This window comes from Typopeltis vanoorti, chromosome 12 (assembly GCF_054136105.1).
Source record: "Typopeltis vanoorti isolate ZY-2024b chromosome 12, IOZ_Tvanoo_1.0, whole genome shotgun sequence".
NCBI lineage: Eukaryota > Metazoa > Arthropoda > Arachnida > Uropygi > Thelyphonidae > Typopeltis > Typopeltis vanoorti.
Window position 1 is genome coordinate 59795815 of NC_143560.1, and position 16537 is coordinate 59812351.

The following is a 16537-nucleotide window of genomic DNA, read 5'->3' on the forward strand; positions in this document are numbered from 1 at the left end:
ATCGTAAGCATTTAGTTTCATGCAGTCTTTTAACCAGATATAATTCTGATGCGCAATTCACTTTAAATTCAAAAATGATCACTTCGCTTGCTTTCGTTCCAGAACAAGATATTATTTATGCTATTTCCGAACTCGAGAATCATTTATCAATGAATTTGCACCAAGTTAAGAATGGTTTACGAACACATACATAGGTCGTCTAAGGAATAACAGAACCAGGGCTCCACCGATTTTTTCCTCAAAAGTTTGGTCTGTGTACCAAAGAACAATAAATGGAAGCGATAGAACAAATAATTTTGCAGAAGCCTGTCATCGAAAACTGCAATTGAGCTTTGGCAGCAGCGCAAGTCATCCAAATTTATGGATTTTTATAAATGGGCTACAAAAAATTCAAAAAACATATGATGTTGATTATGAAAGAGCAGTAGCAGGTTTTCAACATGAGCACAAACGTAGATGTTATGATGAAGCTGACCAAAGAATTTTGAAAAAAGTTATTAATTACGGTAGGGAAAATATAATAGAATATTTATGTGGTATTGCATATAACTATATTATGAATTAGTAAATTCAAAAAAATTGTCTTGAATTTCATATACTTTTTTTGTTTTATTGTATATATGTAACATTTGTAAATATGTTTGTTAATTACAAAATAATATTAATAAATGAATTAAAACAAAACTATATTTTTTCTTTATTTTAATACTGTGCATTATACCTTTTCATTTTAAAATAATTTTCGGACCACTCTTTTTAACCATCTCTTTCTTAAACAATCCTACAAATTTTGATGTATGATATAAACGAAAATATATAATATAAATATTTATTAACTAGCTGACTCATTTTTTGTATGGGAAATTTCAATACAACTTCTATACAATTCATAATTCTACACAATAAAAATAAACTTAATTATAAGTGAGATTTTTCAAATTTTATGTTTATATACCTTTCTTTTAACTCATTTCTCAAAAAAATATTATTTAAATTTACCTGGTAATAGATCAACAGACTCCAACCTCTGTCACACAGGCATTTAATAACCATTGCTTGCATCTTCTATAAATATTTTTATGGCAAATGTTCATCAGAACTACCTCAGTAATTCCCCCTCCCTCTCTCTCTCTCTACCAAATCCACTAAAATGCAAGCAGCCAAAACCCCATCATAGTTCAACTCCATAATTATAGAACCAGTTTCTTTTCCTCTCTTTCATTCCTGCTGCTGCTGTAATGTGGAACATCCTTTTTAAGCACAACATACATTAGCGAATTTGTCATGTAGATTTTAATTGTCTGTCGCCCAATTGGCCATCGCCCAGTTGACCGTTTTCCATCGCCGTCGCCCAGTTGTCGTGTACCCGGTGTGAATCTTATTTAGCAATGCTTCTAAATTTTTTTATTCCCAAATTAAAGAGATTAAATCTTATGAATACAACCATTTACAAACAGGATAGGGCACCCTGTCACTATGCGACACAGGTATGAAAGTTTCTGGATGAATGACACTTTCGCAGACAGGTGGATTAGTAGAGGAGGTACTCTTGCGTGACCAACTCAGTCACCTGAACCTGACTCTGTTAGACTTTTTCTTATGGGATCACATCAAAACAGTTGTATATGCTTCAAAACCTGCTTCTTGCAATGACCTGAAGATTAAAATTACAAACGCAATCAATCTAGCCACTGCTCAGCAACTACTAAACATTTTCCGGAACTTCGAAAATCACCTAGTTACATGCATCACAAAAGATGGCCGTCATTTTGAGCACTAATAAGACAAATCATTGTAGATAAAACTTAATTACATACTCTTTAAGCTATTATATACTATAAATCTGTAACTTTTATAATGTTGGACTTAGTGCAGTTTTAAACTTTAATAAGAATTATGGGATAAACTTTAATATGAAATCTGGCCCACCACATACCCTGTATGTGGGTGGGCCAGATTAGCAAAAATTTCAATCCTTTCTCATGTGAACAAGACAAATGGGGAGATGTATGTTGGGTAGGTCATCTGTCCCCAGTAAATAAGAATGTGTAAGATGACTGAGACCTATGCAGAGCCTAGCAAGAACAACTTCCTCTCTTCTGTTTCTATGTTGACTATGCTGCCAATGCTTAATTTCGGGCTTAATCTCACGATAACTGTCACTGAATAGTTAGCTTTGATTTTATAAACTGTCTCTGGTCTGTATACAGGACTGACAAACAGTAAGTGGAAAAAGCATGAGCTGATCTAACAGCTGCATCTACAGATTCACATCCCTTAATTCCAATGTGACTGGCAATCCAACACTGCAGAATATCAAAATTAAAAGTTTTCATTTTGCTCAAAAGTTGTAGACCTTCACAAAGCACTGGATGTGGATTGTGCAAAGAAGAGGAGATGGCCTGTAAAGAACTCAATGAATTCTGTATAAATAGTAGATTTTTGATAGACGTTTTCTTTTATGTGCACAAGCCGAATAGCATGCAACTCTGTAGTATAATTACTGCAATCATGTAGGATCTGTCTGGATAAACTAAGGTCAGGGAACACAGCAACACAACCAATATAGGGCTCAGATCTTGAACTGCTAGCATAGATGAGTAAGAATTCAGAGTGGGCTGCTCTGTGCATATTAAACAATTGCAGGTAGACAGATGATGAAGTATAAGACTTCCTTGGTGGCCATAGTGAGAGGTTGCAGGATGAAATGCAAACCCACATTGGAGGAATGATGTAATGTTGTCAACATTCATGCCGATAGCACTTCAAATATATCAAATGCATACCAAAGGGACATGGTAGCCTGGCATGCATATTCTTGAGCTTCCTAATATAAAAATCCATGTAGGATGTTCTGCAATTAACTGTATTTAAGAGCAGTTAAGAGACAACTGTTTCCATCAAAGTGAAAGAGCAGGTTTGACAATCACTTTGAACAGGTGATATGCAAAAAATACCAGCACCCTGATGATGGATAGTGCTCGCTCTTTGCAGAACTGTAAACTTGAGACTCACAATCAAGCTTTGATCGAACAAGTGCATGATGATACAAGTGAAGAAAGGAAAATCAATCTACACCCCTTTCTGTAGAGGACAGAGTGAGAGGGATATTCAATGATCACTTGAACTTTTCGATAAGTTGGAGAATGTGGGTAAGGAATGTAAGCTTTCTGTCAAAAATGAGTTCTAAGAACTTGGCTTCTGTTGCTACTAGAATAATAGTTTGTTCCATCCTTAACTCTGGGTCTAAGTGAAAAATGTATTTTCAGTAGAAGTGTGCACAAAAACTTTTTTCTGCTAAAAACTTGAATCCATTGCTAAGAGCCCAAGAAGAGATAAAATCAACGAATTGTTGAAGTTGCTTTTCAGTAACCCTCATATTACAAGAATGACAATAAATTATGCAGCCCATCAACATATACAGTATAGCATTGCCTATGGTGGGAGGAAATTGTTCAGTGAGCTCACTTTGACAGCAAAGAGAGTTATGCTTAAGATAGAGCCTTGGCAAACACTCTGTCAAGGCTCTATCTAGCATTTTTGACAAAATATTAAGATTAAAGTGCTTTCCACTCAGAAGATTCTGTTAGAGTGAGAGAGAGAGAGAGAGTTTTTGATAAAAGCCAGATCTTCAGGCTATCTCATAAGGTTTTTCCATGTCAAAGAATACTGAAACCAGATGTTCTCAGATTTGAGGAATGCATTTTTAAGTTGAACAAAGTCTAAAAAAGTTGCACTGTGTGTTGGAGAGAAGTTTTAAAGCAAATTTTAAAAAAACCTAGAACAGAAATAGCCTCAGTACTGAACAAGATGTGAATAATTTCTTCAGCGGTTTCAGCGAATGAGAATATGAGTAAAGAAACAAGCATGCCCATCACATTAATTGACAAAAATAACAGTGCCACAGTACTCAAGGATTGTTTTGTGTGGCTGTCTTCAAAGAAAGCATAAGGAGTTTGTGAGGTTAGTGTTATTTGTAAAGGAGTTCATGGACTGAAAAAATCTAGTTAGGATTATCTTGGAAGACAGATACATAAGAGATGATCAAAATGGAGCCATAACAATAACAAATATGGGAAGGAAAAAAAAGTTGTGAAGGAATAGTGAAATATTGTGTTGAACTACCATATTATTATACATGCCATCAGGAAATGATTACAATAACAAACGACATAACAGTGATAGAAATATATATATACATACATACATACATACATACATGAGGAAGTATGTAATATTTATATGTATCCTTACCTAAATTTGTGTAGTAAGTAGGATTACCAGGGTTCAGATTAATAGCAATAAGAAAATGCTTTTCAGATTCTTGATATTTTCCCATTTTGCCAAGCGTATTAGCTAAATTGAAATGGAGAGATGCTTCATTTGGTAGAATATGAAGTGCTTCATTAGCAATGCTGGCAGCTTTAATTAAGTCACCTATTAAAATATAAAATTTAAAAAAAATTAGGCTTAATGAGTTAATTTGTTCCTAGCACATGCCTAAACTGCTTGCTGCTTAAATGCACTGAAAATGTATCTAAAGCAGGAATTTATTTCCCATAGATGTAATGTTTAAAAAAAAAAAAAAAAAAGGGGAAACAGTTTATGCTTAAACAATGATTTATTTATCCAAAGAAATGAAAACTTTTTTTCCGAAAAGTTCCCCCAAGTATGAAAGCACATCCTTTAAAGTCAAGCAAATTATAAGTTGTTTGCTTCTGAGACAATCTCTTTTTTTCATAAATTTCACAATTATATGCATAAACATTTTTTAAATCTGCAGCAACTTTTTTAGTGCCCTCAAAATTTGAATCTTATGACTCAAATATCTCAGTAAATCACTTACTTTTTCTGTGTTGGAATGCTTTGTCAAGTCCCTTGAGAGTGAAGAAGAAGAAATGAATACGAGTTTCAGCTTTTAAATCTTCTTCTTTAGCTTCTTCACATTTTGTAATTTTTGTCTTTATTTCTGAGCTCTCTACTGTGTACTTGAAGCAGATCAGTGATATTAGGTTATAGAAACCTCAAACTGTAATTTGTTAACAGTACAAATGACTGCTTTTGTTTTATTTTGTATGATCTCTGCTGGTTCTTGAAATCTTTCAGAATTATCAATAAACTGAGCACAGTGGTTACTGTACTTTACGGCTACATGACTGGTTCGAAGTGCTGTGTGTGCATATAAATGTTTAGCATCTATTTATTGCAATTAATATTTATATTTTCGATTTTGTTGATAATTCTGAAAGATTTCAGAATTATCAACAGAACTGCATGGGCAGATAAGCTTTTTTTTTCTTTTAAATGCCCAAACATAACAGTGCTTCATGGTATAAACAACAACAGAGGAAATAAATAATTAATTTATTAAACTTATAAATATTTCACTGGCTTTCCCACTAGCATTGTCACAGTAGAAATTATAAATGTGGTAAACACCCAGCACTTAAGATAGTTTGTTTGAAAGTTTTTTCACTTGGTTATATTACAAATTTTTATATATAAACATATATAAATTTTTAATTTTAATTTTAAATTAAAATTAAAAATCCCCCCCCCCCAAACAAATTTTATTTGCTTATACTTGGATAAAGAATTAAACCAAGAATATAATTTCTTGGCATCTTTAATTTATAATATAACCAAATGAAAAAACTTTTAAACATCTTTCTCTAAACCATAATGTACGATGTCTTCCCATGGGAAGACATAGCATATATTATACATGTATGTGTATTATGCATTATGGGATACTAAGAATTAATGTGAAGTCACTGGCCCCTCTATAGAAAAGAAGCCCAATCATGATGTTACTTCACGAGCAAATTTTTATTTGCTTACACTTGGATAAAGGATTAAACCAAGAATATAATTTCTTGGCATCTTTAATTTATACTTAAGATAGTTCTAGAAACATTTAAAATTTTAAATGAAACAGAACTAATATCCTAAAAAAGTGCCCTCAAGGGAGTGGATAAAAATTAAGTTATTATACAATGAAATCTATGGAGAATTCATGACTAAACAAACACACATAATAACCACAGTAATAAGTTTTAATATGTAAATATTTCATCCTAAGTATCTTAGGACATCTTCAATACAGTTAATTCAAACAATGCTAGGAATAGCATACAGTTAGAGCGCATGATTACAATGGAATCCCAATATGTGCAGTAGCGTGTTATAGAATTAAATTAAAATATAACTGAAAAAAAAAGAATTACATTAAAATAAGATAAAATATATAAAGAAATTATTTAACACAATTTTGTATGACAATTTCCCATACTTTAGGAATAGCAAGAATGTCATTACGGTTTAGATTTGGTCTGAGAAGTGGGGCTTGAGCACTTTCTTTATATAAACGTTCATGTTTATATAAAGATCTATGTAAAAGTTTGGTCTTTTCCCAATGGATCCTACGGTTTGGGTTTTCAACGGCGTGTTGAGCGAGGCCAGATTTCTGCGGTTTGAGAATACGGATATGGTCTTGATGTTCCGATATACATTTCTGAACAGATCTACCTGTCTGTCCATAGCAAGACAATTTACAGGAGCATGGAGCCTCGTACATGCGGTGTTGGATTCTGAATATATAGAGATTGGAGTAATTATTATTTACTTCAGAATCCAACATGATCTTCCATCACATAGGCTAGACTTGTAAATATTATTTAATGTAAATCACTTGTTTATAATTGATATTCATATAACTACCTTTAATTTTATCTAATATTTAATTAATTAATCAAAGATATATGTATTAATAATGAAAAGACTGTATTAAATATTATTAAGCCATTTTATTTATTACTATATTAATATTATAAAAACTTGTATTTGATAATTTAACTGCGCATTAATTGAAATGTAAACATTCTCTATTTATTCCTATTTGTAGAAGTTTAACGTTATGCAATAGCTCAATTTTATTATGTTTTGTTTTGTTGTCATGGAGACGTATGCAAGTGAGTGAGCGCGAGTTTGGAACAGTGCATGAGGAGAGTGTTGAAAGCTTACTGAAAAGAGTTTTAGTTAAAGAGATCACGAGAACAATTTAGGCGGGAAGAACGGATATATAAGCGAGGAACGCTGAAAATATTAAGAGAAGGTAAAAGAGAATGTGAGAGAGAAGGAGATAGATAGGAAACATAGAGAGAGAATTGGCACGCAGTTGGAATTGGAGTATTCAGCATTCGGGAAATCAGAGTGCGATATTAGAGAGTTGGCAAGTCACTCAAGCAGCTAATTTAAGTCTACTAGTCGAGAAGCAGTTAGCTAATAAGTTGTAGAATAACAATAATAGCTACGGAAAACAGCTGAGAATCCTAATATAATAAAATAATATAATAATCCTAATAAAAAATAGAATCCTAAAATAAGCTCTATGTTTGCCTGAATTTAGTTTACAACCAATTCACTTGATTCACTTATTTTATCTTTAAATTCCTTTTACTATTACAAATTTTAATACTTAATATTACAATTGACCTGCTGTGGGACCTGTTCATGAAAGTTTGCCAACAGGAAAATATACCTGAGGAATGGAGGGAGAGTACTCTTGTTCCCATCTACAAGGGTAAAGGGGATGCACAATACTGTAAAAATTACAGAGTAATAAAGTTGATGTCCCACACAATGAAGATCCTAGAAAGGGTTCTTGATGGTAGATTGAGGGAGGAGGTGGAGATTGCAAAGGAACAATTTGGCTTCATGCCTGGTAGATCAACAACAGATGCTATCTTTGGGTTACGACAGATGATGGAAAAATATCGAGAGAAACAAAGGGAGCTACATCTGGTATTTATTGATCTGGAGAAAGCATACGATAGAGTGCCAAGGCAAGAAGTCTGGAGGTGTCTGAGGGAGAAAAAGGTGCCGGAGAAATATGTCAGGTTGGTGCAGGAAATGTACAGAAATGTGAAGACAAGTGTTCAGACCTGTTTGGGACAGACAGAAAGTTTTCAAGTAACAGTTGGCTTGCATCAAGGGTCAGCATTAAGTCCGTTTCTGTTTAATATTGTGATGGAGGTGGTAACAGAGGAGGTGAGAGAAGATGCACCTTGGACAATGTTGTATGCAGATGACATCTTGCTGTGTGTAGATTCAAGAGAAGAAGCGGAAACTAAACTGGAAAGATGGAGAAAAGTACTGGAAGAGAGAGGTATGAGACTGTGCAAAAGTAAGACAGAGTATATGTGTTTCACAGTGGGCGGCGGACAGGAGACAGACCTGGAGCTGGAAGGAAATGTCATCAGGAAGGTGAGAGACTTTAGATACTTAGGTTCGACAGTGGAAGAAGATGGAGAAGGTGAGAAGGAAGTGGGATGCAGGATACAAGCAGGTTGGAGGAACTGGAGGGAGATGGCTGGAGTGTTATGTGATAAGAGGGTGCCGATCAATCTGAAAGGCAAAATTTATAGGACAGTAGTGAGGCCAGCTATGACATATGCTATAGAAACTGTGGCCCTGAGGAAAAATAACATTAGCAGGATGGAAGTAGCAGAGATGAGAATGCTTAGGTGGATGTGCGGTGTGACCAGAAAGGATCATCTGAGAAATGACTATGTCAGGGGAACAGTGAAAGTTACGAACTTAGGAGCGAAAATACAGGAGGCAAGGTTGAGATGGTTTGGTCATGTGATGAGGAGGGAGGACAAATATGTGGGAAGAAGGGTCATGCAGATGGATGTGCAAGGAAGGCGGAAGCGTGGGCGGCCAAAGAAGAGATGGAGGGAGCTGGTAGAAGAGGACTTGAAGATGAAGAACTTGGATGTGGTGACAGCCCAAGACAGGAAGGTGTGGAGGAGACTCATAACAAACAGTGACCCCACTTAAGTGGGAGAAGCTGCAGAAGAAGAAGAAGAAGAAGAAGATTACAATTTTTTTTTTTTTTGAATTCAAATCCTGTCGACTGCTGTGCCATTTTGTTGGATCTTACTTCTTCTCAATCTATACTTTGGATCCGACATGATTACTATTACGATGTTCTTAACTAATTGATCAGTTGTAAGTTGATTGCTAATTCAAATATAAAGAAAATTTATATTTAAAGACTGCGCCACTTTATATCTGAATTAGTTCAAGAATTGTAGGTAAACCAACTCTCAACTACCCTTCCTTTATATGTTGTTATTATATATACTGGCTGAGTATATTTAACTTACTTAATTTACCCACTTTAGTTTGAATATTTTATGAATGGTGCAGTAAAAGAGATTCAGGCAAAATACAACCTTGATTAACAAAAACAAACATTTAATTTTAGAATCACAAATTTTACACTTAAGTTCAAATCAGTAATTAAGATATCACAAATATTTTAGCTTCTCTGATAAGTTCAATCATACAGAGTCACACAAAGGTAAATCTGTTATCTCTATAATACAGTCTTCTCACAATTCCTTAAGTTCCAAAATACAATAAAAATTGCAGTAACACCTCTTCACAAACAAACATCTTTAATTTTACACTTCAGCTAATTCTCGCAATAGTTACTGTTAGTATAGGGAAATTCTAGGATGAAACTCACACACTTCTCTGTATAGGAATATTAATCGTTGGAATAATCTTACCGATAGTCTTCTTTCTTCATCAACTTACACACAAACAGTTTTTATAACCGTAAACGTTTTAAACAGTATACAGCACTCATTAAAATAAATCTTCTAAGCAATAACTGAATTAATCATCAGTCACGATACACATAACACAAACGTTCTTGCATGAAGTACTACTGATCACTCATGAATTAAGGCAATACACAATAATTCCTTATCTTGAGGTTTTATATGCACAGTTGTTCATTCCTCTTGCATTCAAATAATTCTTTAGGCACTATAATTCTAAACACAGCTAATGGTAACTTCAACTTTACAGCCTCTACTATTCTATAGTAACTTCGTGCTTTGCTTCAAGGTTCTGTATGTCCTTGAAAGGTCGGCGCTGAAATTAATTCTGAACTCAAGTATCGCTAGTTTATTTAATAGTCTCTCAGCTGTTTTCCATAGCTATAATTGTTACTCTAAAACTTATTAGCTAACTGCTTCTCGACTCTCTAATATCGCACTCTGATTCCCCGAATGCTGAATACTCCGATTCCAACTGAGTGCCAATTCTCTCTCTCTATGTTTGAAGAAAAACCAACTCTCAACTACCTTTCCTTTATATGTTGTTATTATATATACTGGCCGAGTATATTTAACTTGCTTAATTCACCCGCTTTGGTTTGAATATTTTATGAATGGTGCAGTAAAAGAGATTCAGGCAAAATACAACCTTGATCAGAAATGAACGTTTAATTTTAGAATGACAAATTTTACACTTAAGTTCAAATCAGTAATTAAGATATCACAAACATTTTAGCTTCTCTGATAAGTTCAATCATACAGACTCAGACAAAGGTAAATCTGTTATCTCTATAATACAGTCTTCTCACAGTTCCTTAATTTCCAAAATACAATAAAAATTGCAGTAACACCTCTTCACAAACAAACATCTTTAATTTTATGCTTCAACTAATTCTCTGCAATAGTTACTGTTAGTATAGGGAAATTCTAGGATGAAACTCACACACTTCTCTGTATAGGAATATTAATGGTTGGAATAACCTTACCGATAATCTTCTTTCTTCATCAACTTACACACAAACACTTTTTATAACTGTAAACATTTTAAACAGTATACAGCACTCATTACAATAAATCTTCTAAGCAATAACTGAATTAATCATCAGTCAAAATACACATAAACAAACGTTCTTGCATGAAGTACTACTGATCACTCATGAATTAAGGTAACACAATAATTCCTTATCTCGAGGTTTTATATGTACAGTTGTTCATTCCTCCGGCATTCAAATAATTCTTTAGGCACTATAATTCTAAACACAGCTAATGGTAAACTTCAACTTTACAACCTCTACTATTCTCTAGTAACTTCGTGCTTTGCTTCAAGGTTCCGTTTGTCCTTGAAAGGTCGGCACTGAAATTAAATCTCAACTCAAGTATCACTAGTCTATTTAATAGTCTCTCAGCTGTTTTCTGTAGCTATAATTGTTATTCTACAACTTATTAGCTAACTGCTTCTCGACTAGTAGACTTAAATTAGCTGCTTGAGTGACTTGTCGACTCTCTAATATCGCACTCTGATTTCCCGAATGCTGAATACTCCGATTCCAACCGCGTGCCAATTCACTCTCTATGTTTCCTATCTATCTCCTTCTCTCTCACATTCTCTTTTACCTTCTCTTAATATTTTCAGCATTCCTCGCTTATATATCCGTTCTTCCCGCCTAAATTGTTCTCGTGATCTCTTTAACTAAAACTCTTTTCAATAAGCTTTCAACACTCTCCTCACGCACTGTTCCAAACTCGCGCTCACTCACTTGCATACGTCTCCATGACAACAAAACAAAACATAATAAAATTGAGCTATTGCATAACGTTAAACTTCTACAAACAGGAACAAAATAATAATATTTACATTTCAATTAATACGCAGTTAAAATGCTGAATACAAATTCTCATATTAATATAGCAAAAAATAAAATAAACTTAATATTTTAATACAGAGTTTTATTACTATTAATACACATATCCTTGATTAAATAATTAAATATCAAATAAAGTTAAAGGTAGTTATATGAATATTAAATTATAAACAAGTGATTTACATTAATTATTAATTACAAGCCTAGCCTTTGTGATGGAAGAACATGTTGGATTCTGAAGCAAATAATAATTACTTAAATCTCTATATATTCAGAATCCAACAAAATTACTATATTAATATTATAAAAACTTGTATTTGATAATTTAACTGCGCATTAACTGCGCGTTATGCAATAGCACAATTTTATTATGTTTTGTTTTGTTGTCATGGAGACGTATGCAAGTGAGTGAGTGCGAGTTTGGAACAGTGCGTGAGGAGAGTGTTGAAAGCTTACTGAAAAGAGTTTTAGTTAAAGAGATCACGAGAACAATTTAGATGGGAAGAACGGATATTTAAGCGAGGAACGCTGAAAATATTAAGAGAAGGTAAAAGATAAGGTGAGAGAGAAGGAGATAGATAGGAAACAGAGAGAGAGAGAGAGAATTGGCACTTGGTTTTGAATTGGAGTATTCAGCATTTGGGGAATCAGAGTGCGATATTAGAGAGTCGGCAAGTCACTCAAGCAGCTAATTTAAGTCTACTAGTCGAGAAGCAGTTAGCTAATAAGCTGTAGAATAACAATTATAGCTACGGAAAACAGCTGAGAGACTATTAAATAGACTAGCGATACTTGAGTGCAGATTTAATTTCAGCACCGACCTTTCAAGGACATATGGATCCTTGAAGCAAAGCACGAAGTTACTAGAGAATAGTAGAGGCTGTAAAGTTGAAGTTACCGTTAGCTGTGTTTAGAATTATAGTGCCTAAAGAATTATTTGAATGCAGGAGGAATGAACAACTGTGCATATAAAACCTCAAGATAAGGAATTATTGTGTATTGCCTTAATTCATGAGTGATCAGTAGTACTTCATGCACAAACATTTGTTTATGTGTATCGTGACTGATGATTAATTCAGTTATTGCTTAGAAGATTTATTTTAATGAGTGCTGTATACTGTTTAAAATGCTTACGGTTATAAAAAGTGTTTGTGTGTAAGTTGATGAAGAAAGAAGATTATCGGTAAGATTATTCCAACCATTAATATTCCTATACAGAGAAGTGTGTGAGTTTCATCCTAGAATTTCCCTATACTAACAGTAACTATTGCAGAGAATTAGCTGAAGCATAAAATTAAAGATGTTTGTTTGTGAAGAGGTATTACTGCAATTTTTATTGTATTTTGGAACTTAAGGAACTGTGAGAAGACTGTATTATAGAGATAACAGATTTACCTTTGCTGAGTCCGTATGATTGAACTTATCAGAGAAGCTAAAATGTTTGTGATATCTTAATTACTGATTTGAACTTAAGTGTAAAATTTGTGATTCTAAAATTAAATGTTTGTTTTTGGTTAATCAAGGTTGTATTTTGCCTGAATCTCTTTTACTGCACCATTCTTAAAATATTCGAACTAAAGCGGGTAAATTAAGTAAGTTAAATATACTCGGCCAGTATATATAATAACAACGTATAAAGGAAGGGTAGTTGAGAGTTGGTTTACCATCAATTCTTGAACTAATTCAGATATAAAGTGGCACAGTCTTTAAATATAAATTTTCTTTATATTTGAATTAGAAATCAACTTACAACTTATCAATTACTTAAGAACATCGTAATAGTAATCATGTCGGATCCAAAGTATAGAATGAGAAGAAGTAGGATCCAACACCAGGTAGCATCAGGGGTGAGAGTTTGTCTTTAGGAGAAGGTAACAAGTTATAGATCTGGTTGACGGGTTTGTAGGTAGTAGTAAGTTTGTATTTCTTCAATAAAACAATAAGAAATTGTTTATTGTTTTATTGAAGAAACAATAAAAAAACTCAGGACATACCATGCTAGACCTCCTAGAATATACGGCTTACCTAAGTTTCATAAGAATAACATTCCACTCAGACCCGTCATGGATTCTATTAGCAGCCCGACATTTTATGTGTTGGGCCCATAAACAGGAGGTTGGTTGGTCAACTTATAGTACATTAGTACTATGTATGGGTAGTGGGTTGGGAAAGGAGGAATTTGTTTACATTTGATTTGAATGACTTTAAATTATATTCCTTGGGAAACACAGCAGGTGAGAGGCTGTTCCATAGTGCAGCAGTTGCAGGGATGAAGGAAGAGGAAAAGAAATTTGTTCTGTTTATTTCTTGGTGTACTGTGAAGGGCTGTTGTGCAGCAGCTGCACGTATTCCAATGAGTTTAGTACTGAGTGGAGAAATTATTGATGTTATTTCAGATGAGCATTTCTCCCGTGGAAATATTTGTAGAATATACATACTGCAGAGACCATACGCCTGTGTGAAAGTGGGGGGGGAGTTGCTAAGGAATGGATCGTTGATGAGTCTAATTGCTCTCCTCTGTATTGAGTCGAGCATTTTGAGAGAGCTTTTGGGTGCCCAACCCCATATGTGGGAGCAGTATTCAATAGTTGGGGGATTTGTGACTTGTATAATGTTAATAGCTGTTCGGGGGTGAAGTAACGTCTTGCGCGAAAGAGAAATTCTAGTTTTTTTGAGGCTGAGGATGCAATGTTTGAGATATGTTTGTACCAGGAGAGGTTTGATGGGAAGGTGATTCCAAGGAGCAAGATCTCAAACTGTCTGGAAATTTGGGCACCATCAAAAAGGATACTGGAAAAAAATGGTTCTTTTTTATGAGAAATAGTACAGAACTGGATTTTATTGGCGTTGAAATTTATGAGGTTATCAGAACTCCATTATAGGATGGCTTCCATTATAGGAGTTGAGGGTGGTGGTGGTTGATGTTCTGTAGGTTGAGGTGAGTTGTGTGTAGGGTAAGGCTTATCAAATGCAAGTGAGGAGTGTAGTGTGCTGTCATCTGCAAACCTGTGTATTGGGTTGGAGATCAATTGCAGTAGGTCATTGATATATAGCAGGAAGAGGGTTGGTGAGAGGACAGAACCTTGTGGGATCCCAGCATGAATTAGGTGGTGAGAGGATAGGGAGCCGTCCACCATCACACAGGGTGCGTCCAGACAGAAAACTGGCAATCCACCTACAGAAATCCTGGGTCAGGCCGAATGATGGTAGTTTGCCTAGTAGGCCTTTGTGCCAGACCCAGTCGAAGGATTTGGAGATATCCACTGCAACCACTTGAGATTTGCCAAACCTCTCCATTGAATTTGTCCAGAGATGTGTGATATATGTGAGTAGATCTCCTGTTGATCAGCAGTGGTTGAATCCATACTGGCAGTCATTTATTTGGTGAGTGTCTTCAAGATAGTGAAGGAGCTGGGAATTGATGGTTTTTTCCATTACGTTTGACAGGACTGAGGTAAGCGAGATAGGGTGGTAATTGGATGGCAGTGACTTGTCACTCTTCTTGGGAATGGGCTGAATATAGGCCAATTTCCAGTTTGTGGGATAGATTCCAGTGGAGTAGGAGAGTATATATAGGTGACACAGGATAGGGGTCAGTTCTGGAGCACAAACTTTCAGAACAATTGGGAGAATGCCATCAGGACCAGGAGACTTTTTTGTGTCTAATTTGGACAGGGATGGCTATAGGTTCTTTCATTCCTCCACCCCTAGTAAATTTCCACATGAAATTTCTAGAAAATCAAGCACTCAACACAGCTATATATATATATATATATATATTTTTTTTTTTATTAAACTCCTTATTTATATCATAATGTGGTCTCAATACCGAAAGCTTCCCATAGAAACTTACGTTTTCATTGAGATTAATGTTACTAATTTTGATATTAGCCCAATCTTTAAAGGTACCTGTGGCATAACTATAAACAACAAATTACACGATAATCACAGTAACTAATTTTAATGAAAGTACAGATATTTTGTACCAAAGAGAACAGTACGTCATCAGCATGTGTAGAAACAAGCAAATGAAAGAATAGGAATACAAGATGCATAAAACAATAGGTTTACCAATTAAAAATAGTTATCGCAAACTATAAATGAATATTAACAAATAATATTAAAATTATTTTTGATGTTTACATAAAATGAGAATCTCCCAAAACTTTTGGCAGAGAGAGGCAATCATTCTGATTCAGGTTAGGCCAATATAAAAGGGCTTCACAACTTCTTCAACAATGGAGTGTACTGCTTCTATGGAGAAGACAAGCTTTATCCTACTGGATAATGTGTTTAGTATCAGTACTTGCTGTGTCAGACTAGACTTTTGAGGTTTCATGTATTCAATGTAATACCGATGTTCACTAATTTTTTTTTTTTACACAGGACCACTTGTCTGACCAAAGTATGTCAAATTACATTCACAAGGAACTTATATCTTTAGCTGGTAAACCAGCTAAAGATATAGGTGATAGTTCGTTTTTTTTTTAAGAGGTAACAGATGAAGAATCCCATGTTCCCATGTTCACTAGATTTAGAGAGACTATTCAGTCACCTGGAGCTCACATATGCCTTTTAGAGGATATCTCCACTCATCAAGAAATTAGTTATAACCCTACAAAAACATAGATTAAACAATTAAGTTCCATTCAAAATAAGCTCCATTTTGCAAGCACTCCTCATTTATATGATCTCCCAAATATTCCATAAAGAAAGTTGTCCAGTAAGACCCATTGTGAATTGTCACAATTCCGAGGCAATGCAATGGGTTGCCCTCTGTCTCCACTTTTAGCAAACTGTCATTCAAACGATTCATCCACAACCTTCTATTTGGTTTCATTAGGTTGATGATGTTTTTGCTGTTTGGTCTCATTCTGAAAATAAACTTACTACTTTCCTACATCAGTAGCCTTCACCCACACATTCAATTCACCATGGAAAAAGAAAATGCTGATAGTTTATCATTCTTGGACATCCTTCTTACTCGCACAGCCTCTGTTAATTTGTTAACCAGTGTTTATTAAAAACCTACCTTTACTGGTA

General features: G+C 34.5%; 1 protein-coding gene across 2 annotated transcripts in view; it reads right to left on the bottom strand.

Moving 5' to 3' along the window:
- The window catches only part of Tmtc4 (Transmembrane O-mannosyltransferase targeting cadherins 4), a 390299-nt gene that overhangs the window by 20769 nt on the left and 352993 nt on the right, over positions 1 to 16537 (bottom strand). For both annotated transcript variants that reach the window (XM_090402208.1, XM_090402207.1), the window contains exon 16: positions 4255 to 4437. In XM_090402208.1, the coding sequence (XP_090258334.1) occupies positions 4255 to 4437 (183 nt within the window). The remainder of the gene's footprint in view (positions 1 to 4254; positions 4438 to 16537) is intronic.